The sequence below is a fragment of the Corapipo altera genome, unplaced genomic scaffold, assembly GCF_003945725.1.
Source record: "Corapipo altera isolate COAL_440 unplaced genomic scaffold, ASM394572v1 61, whole genome shotgun sequence".
Classification (NCBI taxonomy): domain Eukaryota; kingdom Metazoa; phylum Chordata; class Aves; order Passeriformes; family Pipridae; genus Corapipo; species Corapipo altera.
In genome coordinates this window covers 2718657-2740222 of record NW_020884910.1, presented here as the reverse complement: position 1 = coordinate 2740222, position 21566 = coordinate 2718657, and the positions used below count along the sequence as shown (strand labels likewise).

General features: G+C 44.7%; 1 protein-coding gene across 1 annotated transcript in view; it reads right to left on the bottom strand.

Moving 5' to 3' along the window:
• Positions 1-21566, bottom strand: part of GAP43 (growth associated protein 43) — a 59169-nt gene that overhangs the window by 10787 nt on the left and 26816 nt on the right. Inside the window, exon 2 of the mRNA XM_027653575.1 lies at positions 17404-18031. Within this exon, the coding sequence (XP_027509376.1) occupies positions 17404-18031 (628 nt within the window). The remainder of the gene's footprint in view (positions 1-17403; positions 18032-21566) is intronic.

Below are 21566 nucleotides of genomic sequence, written 5' to 3'. Positions count from 1 at the left end.
TAGTTTGCTTTTTTCAGTCTTTGGAAAGCTACGCTGCAGTCCAAATCATCCTATAGCATGGCATAATTTTGCCAAAAAGGCAGGCATCTGTGAGCTGAGCTGCCACCAATCTCACTTCCACCTAGCACATTGGATGGATCAGCCAAGTTGAGAAACATTTTGGGCAGCCTCAGATAAACCTTAAGCTGTGACTGCAGAATTGTTTAAGGGATAAAACAGCATGGTGGGACAGGCTGATATGTGTTTGCTTCCTGGCTGCAGGGCCTGTGTCAGAGAGATGCTTCATACCTACAGCTCCAGGTGGCACCTGCTAGGGAACAGCCTTGCCCATGGAAGAGTAATAATATGGAATGAACCATGGATCCTTGCTGAAATAGGGTCTTAGAGAGTTCCTGCTCCTCAGCACTCCATTTATTTCCTGGAAAGGGTGAGAGTCATGTCTGTGAGCCCTGCTGGGGAGCAAACGCCTGGAACATATGCAGCTCTGGTTGCTGTAAAGCTGAAGCAGGCACGCAAACAGCAGTTTTGCTGGATGGTGGTACTTCCAGCTGCCTTTGCCTACGCTGTGCTCTAATGGCTGAGTGTGCAGGCTCCCCTCCAAGTCCCTCCACTGCCCTACATTAGTGAAATTAGGTTGAGTGGATTTCCGGGTAAAACACTGTCTCTTGGGACCTGCCCAGCTCCCGTCTGACTTGCCAAGATTAATTAAATCAGAGCAGACATCAGCTTATGACCATAGTAGCAGCAACCTCTCTGATGATCATTTCTTTTGTGGCTGGTGGCTTGGGTTTTGTTTTCCTTTTTGTCTCTGTTCCACTGCAGATCTTTAAATTACCACAGTCAATGCCAAGAGAAGAGAAATTGCACAACACTATGGGATTCTAATATAGATACAGGGATTTTGCTTTTGCTGCTCTCTCTCTCTGTTTGCATAATTATTGCTGATATTGATTGTGCAGCTAGAACTCTCTTGTACATTCATGCTAAAGTACTACCCAGATCTATGCAGACACTGCTCTTTCTCTAGCTTTTTCATGCTCCCTCCTTTCTCTGTCCTTTGCCAACTACAGCTTAGGCAGAGATGGATCTGAAAACCTGTTCCTCATCCGGTCTTCACTTTGCTTCCAAATACTAATCTGAGTCTTCCTGTCCTGTTTTAAGGAGATCTCATCTGCCCCAGAGATGACTCTGCTTAGAGACTTTTTTTTTTGGAGGGTAAGGAGCACTGGAAGGCTCCATTTAAAATCCCTGACCTAAGCCTCTCCTAGTTTTAATGACATTTGGATCCAGATTTGGATCCAGGCTTCACAGCTTGATTCATCTGTCCCAATCCATCTGTCCTTCTAGCCAGCCAGAAGCCTATTCCAGGCAGACGATGGTAGGTCTGAGACTGCTGAAACAAGACACACTTCAGGTTCAGAGCTGTTGCTTACACAATTCTCTTCCTGATCCATGTTAGCCCATTGCAGTCAGCCCTACGATGCGTCATATGCAGTGCTAAAATCCTACGCCCTCCCCACTCACTGCTTCTGAAAACTGGCAGACTTACACTGCCCCAGCAAAACACTGAGAAATGAAGAAATTGGATATTTCAGGTGAGTGACTGTGTCTGGTCCAGGGGATTGACTTCTCCCAGACCTCTGGTGAATCTCTCACTTGCTACAGACAGACCCAGGGTACCACCTGGTTCCTGTGAGCCCTGGAGGTCCTGGTGGGCACATGGCACCTGGGAGATCTGCATACCCTTGGCAAACCCTGCAACAACGTGATGGGGAGGAATGTCCCCAGTGCAAGTAGCAGGCAGGAGGTCCAGGGAAAGAAGCAGGCAAAGCAGACTGTTAAGGTTAAACCAAAACAGTTAATATGGACACAATATGCAGTAGCTTGAGCCTCCTATTCCTAGACCACCTCATCTTTGTTTCAGAACCATGTATGAATGGTTCAGTTGCTCCAGCAGAGAGAAAAATAAACAACTTCTGCAAGTCCCATGGCTGATAACTTCTGTCCAAGCTTGGACAGCTGCCTCTTTTTCTGATCCTGCTAAATCCTCAGAGGACAGCCAGCCCCAGTTCTGTCGCCCCAAATGCCTTTGCGCTTTGTCAGGCTGAAGAGACAGTGGCTTAGGGATTTCCTCGCCCTCTCATCCCACCTCATGCCTTTCTTCCTCTAGCACCACCGTGGAAATCCAACCCTGCATTGGCATCCATGTGCATAGTAGATGGAAAGGGAAGGAGTGGTGGGAGAGATGCTCAGGGTGTGCAGCAGTGGGGAGGGGGTGCTGAGGGGAGTCAGGCTTGCAGCTCCAATGCAAAGCATCTTTCACAGTGTCTAGACACCAGCTGCCAGGTTGCCAGGAAACTCCCCAACTCTGGCTGACAGGAGGGAGCAGTGAGGTCTCCAGAGAAATGGGAGAGATGGAAGAAGAGGGTGGGGAGAGAAAAGGGAGGGTGTTCCTTGTGAATTTGAGGTGTTAACTCTGTTACAGCTACATTTGCAAATATTTTTGCTTCCTGGAGAATGGGAAAGAAGTGGCTCTTCTTCCTTCGTCCACTGCCATTTCCTTCCCACATTCATGGATGCAACCAGGCCTGGAGGCTGAGGAAAATGACAGTCATACTGCTGACTATTCAGCTATTGCTGCCTATTACCAGCACTTTTGTCCCAAACTTCCCATGTACTGTACCTATAACTTGGCAATTTCAATCTAGCTAGGGTTGGAAGAAGTCTACCAGAGTGGTTTGGTTTTCAGACAGTGAGATCTTCTTTAACAATGCCACTCTCAGTCACTCTGACAGCTACAAGCAAAGGCAGCTCCGGGGAGGACAGGGTGCTCCCACCTGGCCAATAGTGTGATTTGTCACAATGCTTCTGTGGGGATGCTTTATTGCACCAGAAAGTGGTGGGCAAGTGCGAGGTTGCATAGTACAGTGGCCAAAGGTAAGGTGAAAGAGCTCTTTGGAGATGAGAGTGCCTTGGAGGCAGATGTTTTACGCTGGTATTGAGTGGCTTCCTACCACGCAAAAAGGTGCTGTGACCTCAACAGACTCCTACCAATGTTCCATGGTCTTCACAGCCAGGGACCTTGAAGGGGAGAAATGAGAAGTGACTTGTGCAGCATCTCCCCAGCCATCAGCTGGAGTCAGAGCTGATCTGATGCACAATCAGTTGCTCAGCTGCCTTGATGAACCAGAAAGGCTCCCTCCAGGAGTGATTCCAAGCTACCAGCCCCTCCATCTCCCACAAAAGGTGACCCAGAATCAAAGATGCCTCTGCAGCCACTCAGACCACAATTCTTCATTATCCACTGCTTGACTTTCCAGCAAGGTAGTGTACTGGTCTTTTTAGATACAATATCAAGTTTGTATCAGACCTATAAGATATAACACTATATAATATCCAGATCATACATTTAGGGTGAACCCACACCTTTGTGAACATCAAGAGCTGTCTCCCTTGTAACTTTCCCAGAATGCTACAGGCAGCCAGCAATGTAAGTATTTATATGGTGTTAGTCACCTCAACAATAGCCTAAATCACAATCATGAGGGTATTTTATCCTTGTGGCACCCCACTGAAGAAAGAAAAAGCTTTTAATTGCATTTTAGAATAAGCAAAGTATGAAGAACTGGGCTATGGTCACACAAAAGCCAGCGATGTACCCAGGAGACTGAGTCACCTTGGCTTTTCAATCCAGCACCTCAACCAGCCATTTTGCACTCAGCCACACTTTCATAGGTGTGATGCCTTGGGCCTCTTATTTGTGAAATTCCATGAAGTCCTAATTTCAATCCAAAACTGGAGGTGCAGCAATCTCAGTAATACTCCCCGAGCCATCACAGGAAGGCAGGTAGAAGAAAAGCATTCATTACTTCACCTGAGGAAAACCTAAGAAGAAATCACCCATAAGATATTCTTTACTCTTCTCCTCCCCTGCCCATGTTGATTTCACACAGGTCCTGGAGACCAGAAAGGGTGCTCTTTTGAATTCCTTAAATACCTTGTGATTCAAACAGCTTGAACAGAGGTTTTAACTTGCTTCCAGCTGTGGAATATAACAGTTGACAGCTGCTCTTGGCATATGTGTTGGAAAACAGGATGTCCCCATCTCATGCAACTGCATTATTTTGAGTCACCCATCTTTTCTCCCTTGCTGGGTTAAGTTCTGGATGACGGTTGAGAAATAGAGGGCATGTGAAGGGACAGAAGAACAAAGTCTTTGTAAGAGACACTCATTTATTCTTTAGCCTCTTTAGAGTGACTACCCTCTGAGATTATAGAGGGAAAATCAGAGGAAAGATAAGAAGAAATGAAAATACCCTGAGTAGATACAGGCCAATTGAACCTCATTGAAGTGACTGATAGCGATTGTTCTACAGCCAGGACATTCCTAGAAAAGTAATTAATTCAGGGAAGGAAAGCCACAGCATTTGGGGATGCAGGTTTGGATTTGGAGAGGCCTAGCAGATGCACAGAGAATAGCACAGCAAGTGACAGGAGTTTGACAGACAGATCAGGTCCTCAGAGGTCTGCCCATCTTACAGCTCTGCTGATCAGCCTGGCAATTGTGGTAGGATCAGTAGGGGGACAAAAATGAACCTGAAACTGTGGCAGACTGCTGGCATTCATGCACTGCTGATCCTGAAATAAAGAGGGTTAAGAAGAGGAAGGAAACCTGCGGAGTGATAGAGCCTTTGGGTTCTCCACCTACAGCTCCCATCTCTTTACACAGGACCAGCTGTGAGGCTGCTCTCCTCCCCTTCCCCGGCAAAGCTGTCCAGAGAAAAGAAACGACAGGAGGAAATCTTCCGTAATTGCAGCAAAATGGTCTAGAAATTCCTTCAGTGCATCCAGAATTAATGCACTGCTCCTCCCCTTGTACTCCTCCCCCTTCAGCTGCCGGTGGCAGGAAAACAAATTGCTGCAGCCCCTACTACAAACCACGCTCCTGCCTCCCTTCCCCCAGCCCAAAAGACATGTGCCATTCATAAGCTGCCTGACTGCTGGTCTCCATTATTAAGGCCTAGAAGACTGATAAATTGGGGATTCATGGAGCCTGCAAGCCTCCAACAACCACATTGCCATGGAAACCAGAGGCAGACTCCATCTCCAGCAGAAATGATATTGATCTAGCTGAGGGCAGGGAATTACAATCAAGGAGAGGACATAAAATGTCTCTTTTTCTTCCCTTTGCCATCCTCCCATTCTGTGTTTAAATGAAGGAGAAATTTCATTTAGAGATCATTAGTTTGTTTCTGTCCATCATCATACACCAAGGCTCTGTAAATTGGATTCTGAAATTAATTAAGTGCCTGTTGTCAGGCCTTCCACAGCCATCTTCTTGATAACTGTCTACAGCAGTTGCAACATCAACAACACCAGCTCTTTGCATCAAAGATATTACTAATACTTCTCAAAAGCACAGCTGGTGTGCACACCCTTAGAATCCCAAATGTGTTTTATGCAGAATGGGCACTGAAACACCGACACTGCTTTCTAGAAGGCAGTTCAGGCTTCATGCTGTACCCAATGAAGCTCCTGGGAGCCTTTGCTTTTCATTTCAACAGAAGGAGATTTGAGAGCCCAGACACATGCAGAGGCATTTTGAACTAAGAGCACTTGTGGGGAAATCTCCACTTCAAGACAAGACAAAGTGGCATTACTGGTGCAGAACAATCCTCCCATCTTCTAGAAATCCCCTGTCTGGGACTGTTTAATCACAGCCCTCCATGGACAGAAAGATCACGGGTCACAGCACTTGCCCTGCAAAACCGGATGGGCAGGTGGACACTTTCACCAGATCATCCTGCAAAGGCCAGATCCTCCTCAGTTTGTAGCCTCATCCCTTGGGTATCCATGAGAAAGCTTAAGGGTTGGGAGGTAAAAAGTCACAGTTTGACTTCAGATGGGAGGTTGGGCTGTGTGGTGATGCTTGCTCAGTAAGTGGTCACCTCTAGGGGAAAGGAGGTGTAGAGCAGCCCTGAGCCTGGCACTGGTCATTTTCAGAGAGCCAAGCTGCACACCATGAGGGAAGCAAGGAGCTACCTGCAAAACTGTTCATGAGTGCTCTTATTGCCAGCACCACTCTTCCCTGTGGAGGTGGCAGCAGCTAGCATCAGTAATTCTGATTTTAATTCAGATCTGACAAGTTTAGTGGTCTGGTGGTGGTTTTTTTGTTTTGGTTTGGTTTTTGTTTTTTGGGGGGTCATAGGGGTTTTCGTTGTGGTTTTTTTCCCCTCTTTTTTTTTTAACCGGTTTTTAGAGCCATTTCTCCCAGTTTGAGAGGGACTTCCCAGTCTTTGAATTCTCTTAGTGCTGCGCCAAGCGAACCAGTGTGACTGTCCCACAGTAGCCATCTCGGTTTAATTGGCTTTTCACAATAACAACTCAATCAGGCGGTTAATGAATTCGGCCTTGACATGAGAGCATTCAGTGGGACAGCTGCAAATGCTGGAGAGACCTCCTAGGGGCACAGAGAGGCAGCCCAATGCCCTGAGCAGAACCAGTTGTCCCATGGCCAGCTTGCATCACCTCTGCGGAGCAGCAGGTCTGTCTGGATTGTCAACAGAAAAGTTGAAGCTCCTCAGTACTGCCCACTCTGGCAGAAAAAGTATCCAGGCGGCTAAGATGGCCCTTTGCTGAGCTACTCTACAAAAACACAGCTTCTCTCCCTCATTGAAAGGCATTTCAGCACTGCTTTGGCTGTCCCTTGCTAACACTTCCAGCCAAGGTAGCCCTGGCTCAGCTGTAGGGCCAAGCAGCAGCTGCTCCTTCACTATCTCACTGCTTAGCCAAAGTCTGCCATGAAGCTCAGCTCTGCACAGGTCCACAGAGACTGTGAGTTACCACAGGTCCCACTTGCAGAGTTTCTAAGTTTTTGGCCAAGGTGGAACAGCCCATACTTTAGGCTTGAGCTCCATCATTTTGACAATTGCAGTAACAAGAAGAGGGCCTTGTACGATGCATGAACTCACCAGGCCTGAGCTGCTCTGAAATTGCTCTGAAACAGCACTGAGACGTAGGAAGTGGCACCCCAGCGTTTCGTGCTCATATTGTCTCCCCTGGTCCTCCAGCTGATTTTATTTGCTGCCAAGGTCCTTGGCTTGGGTCTTGCCTGCTGGTCACAGAGCTATGTTGTGAGATATCCACATGAATGAACATGTCTCTCTTACTCTTCCTCTCCTGATGGAGCTGTTCCACTTCCATAAGTCATTAAATATTCATTGGGCCAGAGGAAAACATGGACTCTGTAGACTAGTGGTGAATGCATTCATCTGGAATAGGGGAGACCAAACTCCACATCCTGGCTCCAGCAAATAATAAATTATTTATAAAAAGTGGAATAGCTCCAGCAGGAGGGATCAGGGGAAACTCTGTCCAGCAGCCCAATGGATTTTAGCTTCCTAGCATAAGGCATGGTCCCACCTTGTCTTCTGTCTCTTTCAGGGAGTAGCCAACCCTGATAGGCTAGCTACTTTAAAACCACGTAAAGGTTGCTCTTACTGCTTTAATCTACAAATCCCATAATTCCTGGTACTGGTATATTATGTTTGCATTTGAAAAATTAAAGGGTTCTTTAATGAAAAAAAGAGTTTCACAGAAAAATTCCAGTCCAGCAGACTCAGAAGCCCTGTGTGGTTGTGATTTGAACTGCAACTAGACTTTACTCCTCCATTTGGAAGAACCACGTGTATGTGTTCTTCTGGAAATGAGGACAAGAAGTAGTTGTATGCTACATTAGTTAGGAGTGTCTGGAATTTTCTCCTTGTTTGATGTAAAAATCAGTGACTTCATCTTTCTCACAGTCATTTGTCTTCAGCCATGAAGAACGTTTTCTACCTTGAGGGACAAAGACACATTTTCTTTCTCACTTTCTCTTTGTTGAGTGCAGTGAACAGTACTGGGTTAGTGTCTCTTGAGACCAAAGTCTGCTGCTCAGCAGCAGTGCTGTGCATTTCTTCCCTCTGCCTTCCTGGTGAGCCTCAGGTGTGTTTGGGAGAGGTTGTGTCATGTCAAGTTCAGTCCCTGTGCCTGGCACCATGTTTGGCCACACTGGTAAGTCTTCCCAACGAAGCCATGGCAGCAGTGTTGGGATGGCTTTGTGGCAACATACCTTCAACCCCAAGGATAAGCTTAAAGGCATGCACCGAAACTGTTTGCACCACTGAGGCATCTTCCAAACACCCACCAGTCTCACTTCTTGCAAACCTGCAGCACCCTGAATGTCCATGCTAAACACAGGAGCTGTTCCATGGGACAGATGCAGGATTGAGCAGGTGTGGCACGGAGTTGCAAGATCTAGGTGACACTCCCTGCTCAGTGTTTGGCAATAAAGAAGTTACTTTCCTCTACCATCTGGATCTCTGGTGTACCAATTGAGTAATGGACTGAGAATGCAGACAAAGGGCCAGACAGAATTGCTGCTCCTATAAATTCCATCTCTTCTGACAACAAGGGAAAGCAGAAGACCAATATAACAATATTGCACTGAGTCCCTTCCAGGGGAAGAAACATATGTGAGACCATTTGTGAGCAGATCTAAGAATAAGACCACAGACTCCTTCAGCTCACACATCTTTCTGAAGTGCAGTGGGGCAGGCTCCATCCCACAGTTTGGTCTCCTTTGGCATATCCCTTGTTTCAGCACTGAAGATTACTCTGAATTACTTGCGACACCGATGCTGAAATCACAGGTGAAATCCTAGCCTTACATAAGTAGAGTAGGTAACACAGGATGTCCAAGCTGGAATACACATCCTTTCATTTCTAAGCCCACAACTAATAAGGGAATGGAGTCCTATAATCATTTGAAAACTACAAATTATGGAGTTATGGACCTAGTTATGGGTCTAGTTACGGACCTAGTCTACACAAGCTTTCATTCACACCTCCCTCTTAGAGGTTTTTCTCATTTCCAAATCAACGCATGCCTCCAGTTAAAAAGTACTTTTTAAAAGTTCTTGCCACCACCCCAACTTTAAATTACTTCTACCTTATTCCATCTTCCATCTCTTCAAATGGTTATCAAGTCAAATGGTTATCAAGGTCCTTGAAATATTTCTTCACAGCTGCTAAGACAGCTTTGTCAAATTTGGGAAATCCTCTGCATAATGGTCACAGCTCTTACTGCTGCTCTCCTATCCCTTTCCCGGTACATGCAATGCATTGTCAGCTATGGTTCTGTAGCACTCCACCACTTTAGCATTGTCCAAATGTCAGAGAGATTTTCTTCTTCATTAACCCCTGTAGGTTACAGGTAATATCTGGTTATCTTTAATAGCATTCCCAATTACAGTGTTTTGCTGAAGGAAGATGGAGAGGCTGAATAGTGTCTTCCACCTTCTGCTTTCTTTCATAATGAAAAGAGGACTCATTTGCTGTTGCCTCAAGGTACAGCTGGAAAGTGTGTGGTTCTTTGAACAGTGGATAATTGGGACCTTATGACCTTTATCTAAGACTTATTTGCATGAAGCATTGAGTCTCACTTTTCCGGTCATTAGGGGAAGAACATTTTCCTTTACATCTCTGGACACTGTCCAGCTTTCCATAGTTCTTTTCCTGACTACTCTCAGCCCTGCAAAGGGCAGGTGTCCAACAAGGACTCCTGACTGCCAGGACCTCAGCTGAGATCTTCCGTTCTGTTCCAGTGTCCCATGCTGACACTGATGTAACTAAGGACACAGAAAGAAAAAAGAAACATTTCCACAGATCACATTCACATTTGGTGATGATACAGCTAAGGCTCTTTACATGGTACAGGCCATTAGAGCTAAAGGACATGTAAAAGAAGCCTTTAGCGGGGAATACAGAACTAGAAAGAAAGCTGCAATTCTGGTAACCCACAAAACCAGACTGGACTCTCCTTCAGAGAACAGCTAAGCACATGATTTTAAAGTGTCTCCTCTACTTTCTGCCTGAAAGACATTTAACACAAACAGATAGGAAAGCTAGGGAATAAGGAAGCCCTTCTTTAAGTCAAGCTTGAAGCATGAGTGTACTGTTGAGAAATACCTTATGTCTAGAGACCTGTTCAAATTCAGCTGTAATATGGTCTTTCACAGGTCTACTGGAGGTCCAGAACTGGAGGTGTAAACTATTCCACAGAGCTGATGCCAATGGCTTGACTTGTAAGCCTTCTGCCGCTGCTTACATTTTCCTTGGCTCTCTTGGCCACTCCCCAGTCTCACAGATCATCATACGGCTGAATAAAATATTTCGGCAGTGTCTTTACAAAGAGGAGAACTCCCAAGTCACTGCAGTCATCAGTGCTCACTGGGTAGCTGTCTTCAAAAGGCAAAGATGTTGCTGTGCATAACAAGTGGGATGAGAAGGAAAAAGAAAGAAATATTGCTTTCCTGGAAATAAGTGTATAGAAGTACAGCCTTTTCTGGACTAGTGTGAACAGTATCTGTCGCTCCATCTCATAAAGGAGATTCACAGATTTAAAGGGAGTGCAGAGAAAAGCAACAAAGATCTTAAAAACATAGGAGTAATTTCATATAAAAAAGCAACTGAAAGCACTGCTTTTGTTTTCTCCATGAAAGAGATGAACAGCAAGAGCTATGGTACTATGCCCTCTGTGCATAAATGCATATTATATGATGCTATATACAATAATCAATTACATAAATTAGGGCTATCAGGAGCTTTTGCTCTTTCTGTGATGTGGCACAAGTACAGAAACATATTTAAGGCAGTGGTGGCCAATTTGTCACAGAACTTTATGGGCATTGTACAGTTGGTTGGACTTGGGGAAGCTGCTACACTTAGTCAATCAGATACTATATATATATATATATGTACATATATAAATATATATATACATGATATAACGCTGCAGTTATATTAGCATCAAAAGAGAGATGCTAATATATCATCATGCTTTACCTGTTAAACCAAATCCTAGACAGTAGAGGACAGTGATGAGCCCTAGTAGTAGAGAGGCAGTTTACCCCAGATCTGCCCATAGCAGCATTTCTTGCTAGCTACTGTGAGAAGTACAATAAATAGATGTTAGGTCTGACCTGTTTTGGCAACTTGTATGTTTCTCTACCAGTTATTTGCATGGATCCTTGCGAGTACAACTTCACCTTGCCAGAGTCCATGGAATTTCCGTGGAGATTGGAAGTGATCACTGCACTGGCATTGATAATCCAGTATTAATGCACGTATAACACAGCTCTTGAGGAATGTTTAACTAATCTGATTGTGCTGACCTGGTGAACTTTCCAAATCCTCTTCCTCTGCACTTGGCAGCCATCTGTACTACAGAGTCAGTACTGCTACTTTTAAAGTTCTGCTCCTTGGAGCTGTAAATCCCAGCTGATACTCTGCAAGCTTATATCTATCTGAAAAGTACAGCCTACTTGATCCTAGTGTAAAGAGATGACACTGGCAGTAGTGCAGAGCACTTCTGGCAGATACAGCAAACAGTCACCACCTAAATTTCATTGTCTGTATACACTATTCACTGGTCTGCTATTTGAGCCTTTCTCAGGAGAAATTTTAGTTGTCATTTATGGCAGAAAGCATTCTTCCCATGTAGAGATTTCAGAGCATTTTCTGAAGATGATCTGACTGCAGATGCAGTGAGCCTCCGTGAAAAACCTTGTAATGAGAGAGTGATTTTGAGCAAAATCTAGGTGGAGTTTAACCATTGGTCTCGGCTGTAGAGAGCCACATGTTAGTATGAGTGACTACCATACAACATGAGCACATACCATGACATTATTATGCACTGCCCTAAACAGTATCATCTGTATGTATGGCTCATAGGAGCTCCTTCCTATGAAGATGTGTAAGAGTGTAAACCTTGATATATCATCTAGAAAGTTCAGATTTGTATAGGCTCAAGGCTGATATCTTTGTTCTGTTGGAAGAATACCATAAAGATGAGAAAAATAGTGAGGCTGGCCAACCCTCTCCATGAACAGGAACTCTGTGCAGCATGCCATGATCAATGAGGAGGGGCTTGTCTGATACTGCAAGAGCTGCAGTTCCCAGAATCATAAAGGATGAAAGACTGCTGTCACCCTTTCTGTAATTTGCACCCTTCTCAAAATAACCCAGTAAACCAGCTTTGAGTGTCCATGCATTTCTTACTGAGGCTCCAAAAGAACTGTTACCTCTTTGGTACAGGAGTGGTTAACCTTCTTTCCTCAAGAGGCCTTATCCAGAGTCAGTCCACACCTTTTCATCAGTAAATATGCTTAGTGTCACCTAAGATTTTATTAAAAGAGGTCAAGTGCTGCTTCACCACTATCCCACTAGTACAGTTCCCACCTATATGGGGCAAGCTGCACCTCATTAGGAAGCAGCACACCTGAGGCACACATGGGACAAGAGACAGTATTTCACTGCAACAGAGGAGGAAATCCTGCACCTGTAGCATGCTGTGTGTAGGAAAATTGTGACATTCCACTTTTCTGACCCTGCCCCTCACATGGCTATTTGCACCAATGCAAACCTGGCTGTGAAATACCTACACAATGCTTATACCCATGTAGACACAACGCAAAGATTAAAAATTTAAGAGCAACTGAGGACTAGACATACACTTCATACTCCAGCATGTGTCAAGTAATCTAAATTGTATTTATATTCCTACTTTGTTGCTGGAGTAGTACTGCAGACAAGAAAATGCTGGCATCCTTGCTTAGATTTGTTCCCTCTGGGGCAGTCATGGGAAGACTACTGTATTTGCATTGCTTTCCTTGGCTGCCAGGTGCAGCAGCAGAGATAAGCTTCCATGAAACAGGAATGTCAGAGAGGTTGTTCTGCCTCATGCCAGCTACCCATGGGCCAACACTGAAATTCCAAGTCATACAACTGCAATCCTCTTGCTTAGGCTGTACCTTCTAGCTGGTACAAGACAATAGACAGTGTCTTTATACAGCCAGAGGTCCCTAAGTGCAGCAAGTATTGTCCTTTCACCAATATGGTGATTGAACTGAAAACAAAGAACTGATTCAATTCTAAACCATGAAAAAGGATCCATAGGGACTTGTTTCCTCTAAGGAAATGAAGTGAAGATTGTGCCTCCCTGTGCTCCTTGCTTGCAGGATACAGGGCCCTGGGGGGAACTGCTGGTCCGCTTATATGCAAAGCAATTGTCACCTGGCTGATTTTCATTTCAGCTGTGAAGCTTCTCCACTGTAAAGCTATTTCATCGACCAGGAAAAAGCATTCTTCTTCATTTCCCAACAAAAGAAGATCCATTTATTTCCTTAGGCATAATTTACTCTTTCACGTTCCTGGGCTTTGTTGTGTTCTTACCTGACAAAATGAGAGTGCTTTTGATGTAAGAGCCAGCCAAATTTGGAGGTGAAACTCGAAAACTTGTGAAAGTACAAAGAGAATTTAACATTGTGTGACATTCACCTCCTCTCCTCCCCGTAAAGTACATAGTAGCCCATCTTCTTCCATAGTCTACTATGCTGGATGCTGATCTCACTTCAAAGCTGCACTAACATAGACTCTTTCTGGTAACTTTGATGGAGACTCTCTGGATTTAAGCCAATGAAACCTAGATTAAAATAAGTCTCACTTCCTCATCCATATGCAATGTATAAATTCGCCCCCATCACATTTGAATTTTATCCTGTTGAGTAGATTGGCATATAAGCAAGACTCTCTAAGCATAATACCAATACAAAGAGGCAAAGGTTGGATCATAACAAGAAAACCTATAAACTTAAGTCTTGACAAGGAAGCTCAGATGAGAAGACAACTTTTTGCCATGCTATTCATCCACCAAAAACTGTGAAGAGGTTTAAGAGATTGTCCTTGTATCAATCCTTCATTGCCACTGAACAAAGCCCACTGACTCTTTTCATGCCTTACTCAGGTTAGAATTCATCTGTTTTTTCCGTCTACTTTTTGGTACATTGAGGATTGCTTAGAAACTGCCCTACCATACAACTGGAAATGCCTGTGGTTCCAGACCAACTAACACTGGATACAGGACAGTTGCTTGAAGCCATTTCCTAAGCCATTACCAACAGATATAGTACGTGGAACTGAATAACAAGGAGAGCTGAACCCTGTCAAGGGAACTACTCACTGGTACGAGGAACCACTCCATCTTTCCCCCACTTCAGAAACATTAAATATTAAGCATTTAAAACTGTGCTCGTCTTTATCAGGCTAGTTATTCCTCTCTTTTCTTTGTCCGGCCCTTAGACAAAGGCAAAAATCTCTTCTGGATATAAATTAAATGCCCTTGCCTTTTGCTCATGCTTGCACTGGAGAAGGTATTCACAGATAACACAATACAGCCACTGTAGTAAAATTCAAGGCAGGTGAACGTCGCTGCACAGAAGTAGCACGGTCGGCACACCTCGCGGTAGTAGCAGTCAAGCGTGCCATGGCAACCAGCCAACTGATGACATTGGCTAGGAGCCAATTTGATTTATTTTTGGCTGCCTGACACTGCACACTATTGTGCCAGTCTTCGATCACAGAAATGATAAGAGATGACCTTTGAAAGCCAAGGGGACTGATGAAGCTGAAAAAGGATCTGTCCCCGGGCTGCATGAGTGCTGGAGTGGCAGAAGTTTGGTAGCCCTCCCTCTTTCATGAATGACCATCACAGCCATGCCAGCAACTACCAATGCTGCATTTGCTGGGGGATGTCTAGGAGAAAGGTCAAGACACGGCAAATGTCTTTAAGTCTATGGAAAGAGTAAGTACCAGGAGAGAAACAGAGAGGTTTAAAGAAATGAGAGGGAGTAATAGGATGAAGATAGTAAAGAAGAAAACACAGGCTTTCTGTAAGGAAATATTTCCTGTCTGTGGGTACTTTTGTAATGTGATGATGTTCTTTAGAGGAATATTCTTTAAGGAAGTAGCAGCTTCTTACTATTGTGCTGTAGAGTGTATTGCAAAGCACAGCCCTGCATCCTCAGGGAGATGGACAAGAAGACTATCTAATCTTTTTGCATTTCTTTCCTGAATGACTCTGGGGACACTTAGCCAGCTGTTCGGGTTTGTGACTGGAAGGCTGATATCATACTAGAATAGGAATTCAGGAAAAAAATCTATATTCATTAACATTTTAAAGAGGCTATCAGCTTGACTCTGGCCACATACCTTTCCTGTTTGCTTTCTGCAAACATTGCTAAGCTTGAGTATTACTGCATGCATACTGAATAAGTATAAATAGATGCAGATACTGGTCTTTAACACTCAACCACTGAAAACTCATTTTTAAATATATATTTGATTGTAGATTTTCCAACTTATTCTGTTGGATAGATATTTACATAAGTAATAGTATCATGTGCAAATGCATATTAAAGCATACATTTAAATGGCCACTTCAAATAATGTGGCCATGAATGGTTGGCCACTTCAAATGATGTTAAAGCCAACAAGAGCATGGGGAAGAATCTGTAAATTATTCAGAACACTGCATAGAAATAAACCATTCTTTGATGAGTGGCAACTCAAAACAGGTAAAATTAAGCAAATGAAGTAGCCTGCTACTATAATTTTCCTACTTCTATCCATTAGAGCAGATTAATCTGAGTAAAAATGGAATGCTAACTCAAAGCAGAATCATTCCTGTTTAGGAATAAGGCAACACTAAGCCTTAAATAAAAGGTAATTAACATTCATTATCCTCTGTAAAGAGGACCCCAAAACACTGATTCACTCTGTTTTGGTTTTGCCATTGATGTTTATACCTTTGGTAAGTATAAAACCAACACAAGTACAGCATGCAGCATTCCAAATTATATTTCACAAATGACATGACATTTATGTTTCCACTCAACTTATCACACAAAGTAAGAACAAAGAGCTGGAGACCTGGAGACCAAAAAGCCAACAGGGACAATGCAATTTCAAGGCTTATTTCTAGGAACTTATAAATGTGCAGAGGTAAAACCAACAACTCTTTGTAGTTGTGTACAATCAGTTTAGACTCACATTCTTGAAGGCTGCTCCCCTTGCCCATACCTTAAATCATAAATGATCTGCATGAGTTCCTCTCCCAGTACTTAATCTGTCCTTTTGCATATCTGTTCTTTCCTATGCCTCCACTTTGTTGATCAGGAATACAGTAGCTGGAAGCCCTGGGTTAGCTATGAAGCTTGAAAGTCAAATTAGAGAGTGGGTGTTGTAATTTGTGGAGGAGAAGTAGTGGACCAAGTGAAATTATGGAGAAACATCAATAAGTACAAGACTGGATGCTGAGGCTCTCTAAAATTGACATCAGGCTGTTTATGAATATCAAGATGCTATGCTACATTTTCCCCCAAAAAGCTAATGAATGCAGAATTCCCTGTACAACTGAGTGTTTCATAAATGTGGAGGTCAGTTTTGCTTGGCAGGGCCTCTTAACTGCTTTTCATGTGGTGTCTACCCAATCTAACCTTTTTTGTTGTTGTTTATGTTATTTTTCTTTGACAAAATAAGGAAAGTAAAGAACAAGAAAGAAAAATATTCTCAGTTCTTTGATTCGTTTTCTGCCCAGCTCAGTATTACAATTCAAAATGAACTCTTCTTTATGGTTTGTAAACAACATACCTCTGTCCAAAATGCCCACTTTTGCCTGTTGAAACTTTTCACCCCTTCTAAGGTGAAAGAGTTGAAAACACCTCCTAGAGTGACTCTTGGCATTCAACCCTCTCTTCTGTCCTCACTCACTGAGCTGTCAGGGCCTTTAATCTTCCCTTTCCCCACCTGATCCTCTTACTATATGAGTCTGAACCAGCTGACATGTCTAAAAGCTTCATGCAAGCATGGCTGTCATGGGCTTCTCCAAGCAGAGAGGCTCGAGGGATTGATGTGGATGAAACTGTAAGCACTACTGATAAAATGATGTTACTGACTAGAAGGTGGTTCTACTAAGAATATCACCCATTCACAAGCAGATGGAAGAAAGACTCTTTTGACTCCTTCTTGACCATTCCACCAGCAAGGCTAAATGGCCTCCTGCAGTATGAGAGAGATGTGGTCTTGTGAGATTTTCAGCTCAAGTTAGAAGCCTCCGGTGAGCTGATATCAGCTCAGGCTGCTTTGCTGCCCCACTGGAGCTGTCTGAGCTCATCACTATTTTTAGCATATGCAGAGCTTGGGGAGCTCTCTCCAGTTCCTCCAAGCCTCCCAGCTGGCTGACACTCTCCTGCCACCATGAAAAAAGGCCTGGATGGCACCTATCTAAAGGAACAGGAACTTTGACAGGAGGTGCAATATTTCTAATAGCTGACAGGAAGCAAGGAAGAGGGTGTTAAGCAAGAAAATTAATCTCCCACCACCCCTAAAACCCAGCAAGGGAATTCCCTTGTTAACTCTCAGTCTAATCCCTGCACCAGCTCCTGCTGGCCAACTTTGCATCCCCAACAGACCAAGGGAGGTATCCATTTCTGAAGAGGCCCATTCCCCAAGGAGGCATTCACTCACCTGTCTTCTCTTCGGTTTGGCTGCTCTCCACTGTCTCCATTTGGGGTTGCGCTGTTGCCTTGGCAGTAGCATCCTCTGCGGCAGGGGTGGTGGTGGCAGTGGTGTCAGCAGCAGGCACGTCGGCTTGTTTAGGCTCCTCTTTGTCTTGGGCTTCGTCAGCCTTCAAGGACGGCGAGTTATCAGTGGAAGCTTTAGTGGCACTTTCCCTTTCGGGGGCAGTGGCAGCAGTGGGCTTTTCCTCTGAGGATGCAGCAGGAGTGGCAGCCTGTGGGGCTGGTTGCTCTGAGCCCGTGTCAGCGGCTCCATCCCCTTTTTTCTCCTCTGCTGGCGCGCTGCTGTCTTTGCTGCCCTCCTCCAGCTGGGCACTGTCAGCGGCGGCTGCTTCTGTGGCAGTGGGAGCCTCGCTTTCTTTGTTCTCGGCTGCTCCACCAGCAGGGCCTTCCTCCTTCTTGTCAGCAGCATCAGTCTCAGATGCTGGGGCATCTCCCTTCTTCTCCCCCTTGAGCTTTTTCCTTGTTATGTGTCCACGGAAGCTGGCCTGGATTTTGGTGGCTGCCTTATGAGCTTTATCTTCTGGTTTGATGCCATCTTGCTCGATCTTTTGGTCTCCGTCCTCATTTTTTTCAACCTTTGAAGAAGAACAAGGGAGGAGGGCAGAGGAGAAAAAGGGAGATAAGATTTCTCCAGATGTATCACTGATTTTATTGGGAATGTCCCACCTTCCCCTCCTGCTAACCTGCGACAAGTTTCAAAGCAGCCTTTCCATTTAGTATGGGTTTGGAGCCAGGCGGCTCTGATTTCATGCTAAGGCTGGACAGACTTAGGTCTCCAGCCAAACCTCCAGCCGGAGGTTTGTAAAAGGAATTTAAAGCACCTCATCATCTCTGTCAGCAATGCTGAGAGCATCTTGGCTGTGTGGAAATGCTTGCACCAGATGGGTTGCCTCTATTCCCATGATTTGTTTTCCCATCCATTTTGAAATACACCAATTTCTTCCCCTAATCATTTTCAGAACACTCTCCCGAGGGGGATTTTCACAGTCCTTCCAAATCCACTTTTGCCTTCTGTGTTTCTTTTTAATGACATCTTGTTTCACAGGTGTGTGACTCTAATGACACCAAGTGCTTTGTCTTTTATAGCTTTTTGGCTCAGGATTGCCAACAGAGAACAGTATTGCTGCCCTCCCCACTGCAGTTATGTGCTGTCAGACACACACAGATATTCACAGGATATACTCCTCATAAACACCCTGCCTGCAAGCACTCCAAGCACTTTGGCTTTGCTCTCCGCTCAGGGTTTCACTGAAGGATTAATAGGCAGATTAATATCAGTCTTTCCAATTTCAGCAGACTATTATTATTTCTCTGACTATTGGGTGAAATTCAGCTTTGTAACAAAGAACAGGCATTCCCCATGTTTTTTAGACTTAAATCGTGCATTAGAGTTTTAAATGGGACCAAAACAGAGCCTGTGCCTTATGCTGGTCTGCTGCAGAGAGATAATGCTCAGCTTATAAACTTCCACTGAATCTACAGGACATACCATTCTTCACCCCAATAATTTAGCAGCCCTTGGGCAAGTAACATCTCAGCTGCATATTGATAAAAGGACACTGTTCTATTAATATTCCCATTGGGAAGCATTCAAAAGACCTACTTGGAAGCCGAGCCACTGGCCCGTTTGCTGTCTGCACCTGTTTTCCAACCCTGGCTCAGGTCAGAAAACAAAGAAAACAAGCTGGCTGAGAAAGATAGAAGGTTTACTCTGGATGGGAAGAGGGAACCACTGCCTTGGCCACTGCAACCAAGATGTGCCATCTGGGGAAAGGCTCCGGAGCAGAAGAGCAGAGAGAGAGGGCAGCCTATAAGTACATTCAATAAAAGTGAGGCAGGAAGAAGGGAGAAGAAGCCACTGCAACATGCACATATACCACTGCAAACATCATGTCTGTGGAGAGCGGGAGAGAGGACTGGCCACACTGGCAACAACCCCTGGGAAAGAGAGTTCATTTCCACAGCACAAGGTAGGGTCAGGCACACACGTGTGAGCAAAGCTGTGCCAGTGAACCAAACAGTTGTCCACTGGCATGCCAGACATGTGGTACCCACTACCTCCCCTGGGTCCCCAGTGAGCACAGGATCCTCCACCCCACTGGTGCCGATCATTCCTGGAGTGGGTAGGGTGGCCAGGGAATGAGCAGTCCCAAATCATCAAGGAGAAGAGCCACCCCACAGATGCAGAGGGTCTGTACACAGCAGGAAGTCTGAGACTGAGACCAGGTGCTTCTGCAGTGGGTGTAAGCCTGTGAATGAATAGGTAACAGATCAATATGCCGCATTCTGCACAAGGAGTTCTCGTGCTCCTGACCATGCCCAGGGGCAAAATGGTTGTTGCACCAACCACAGGGGCCCATCTGAGCATTATGTCTACCCTTCCCCAAGTGCATTCAGTGACACTGTATGGAAAGTCATCTTTCATGTTTGTCTCAGCTTGCCAGAGAGCAGGTGAAGGTTATGTGCAAAGACGATGCAGACACTAGCATGCTGTAACCATTCATGTATTCATATTTTTTCTTGCATAGCTAACTCGACACTGTGTTATTCAGCATCTGGGGTAAACTTTTCAGACTACTTCAGCACAAGAGGGTTGGAAACAAATTGGAAGTACCTTTAAACTATCCAACTGCAGAGCTCACACAGGCTCATCCATCTTGTTCCTTAGACAAGTTTGCAGATTGCAGTAAGTCCTGTGTTGCTGTGGCAACCTAACCTAATACCTGAACTAGCTGGTTTAAGGAGATCTTGAGTATCCTGGCACTACACCGTAGCCACAGCAACGTGAAGATAGAGTAGGTACTCCTTTATAGCACTGTATAACACTTAGATGTGCTAGCTTTGACTGTGTCTCCCTAAGGACTGTGGCTAGTCTCAAGGAGCACACAATATTGGGGGGCTGGAAAGACAATTTAGACATAACTACAAGACCCTGAAGTTCCAGTCTCCATGCCTGATTCCTGCAAAACCATGAGAGAATATGACAAAATTGTTAATCCCTAGACAAAGATGAAAACCATTGACTGAAGGGAGATGTCTCTCGCCACTTGAAGGGAGATCTCTCTTGCCACTGGCCTTGTTGCTTTAAGGTCCCACATACCTCTTGTACCAACCAGGACAGCTATTAGGAATTCTTGTCTGCTGCATGTCTGACTCTATGACTTCAGAGGAGTTATCCTGTTGCCTGGGCTATGTAGCCCTGTGAAGGCTTATCTCCTTCCCACTGCAGGCAGGAGGCCATGGGTCAGCAACGGAGCAGCTCCTTTCCTCAATATGCAGAGAGAGCTGTGACCTGCCAGCCAGCCCTTGACCTGGCAGGCAATGGGGGAGCACTTCTGCCAAGAGAGGTCAGACTAAAACTTCTCACCTGCACCTAAAGCACAACAGAGTTAAAAGGTTCCTCTGCTATTCCAATTACATCATTGTCCTCTTATTCCAGTTGGGATGACATCTGTTTGAGTCCTTGCCAGATCCCAAGTTTTGCAACTGCAAAATGTATTCCAACAGGGTGCTTTCAGCATAATTTCAGACACACAAATAAGAAACATGAGACTAGGGCAGAGGTGGAGTTCAAGATCATGGATGAAAGAAATGTGCTAATCGTTTGTGCCAACTGGGTCCTCAGAAATCCCATTTCTATTCAGTCCTTCCACAGGAAAGCATCCCAGTCATGAAAAATGACTTCTTTTCAGGCTACTGGCCTGCAGCTGCTTCTGGGGTAGGACAGGGTATCCATACAGTATGTGTGTCATGTTGTATAACAATGGGTTGGGTGAGAAACAGGTCGTTTGGGGGAAAACTTCTGCTCACACAAAAGAAAAACCAAGGGCTTTTTATCTGTGGATTACGTGCACAGCAGATAAACCTTAATTAAGGAAGCGCTCAAAAATAACCTGTATATAGTGAAGCTCCTGGAAAGCAATTTGTCTTCCTTGGAAGGCTAAAAGGGTGAGTCAGCCCTGCAAGGATGAATTCAAAAGCATGTCAATGGAAAATAAGGAATCTGTCTGTCTTATCTATCATCCATGCGTATATGACATCTTGGTTGTAGAATTGTGGCTAGAATAAAGTTACTATTATTACTAGTGTTTGTATGGAATCTAGAGTTCC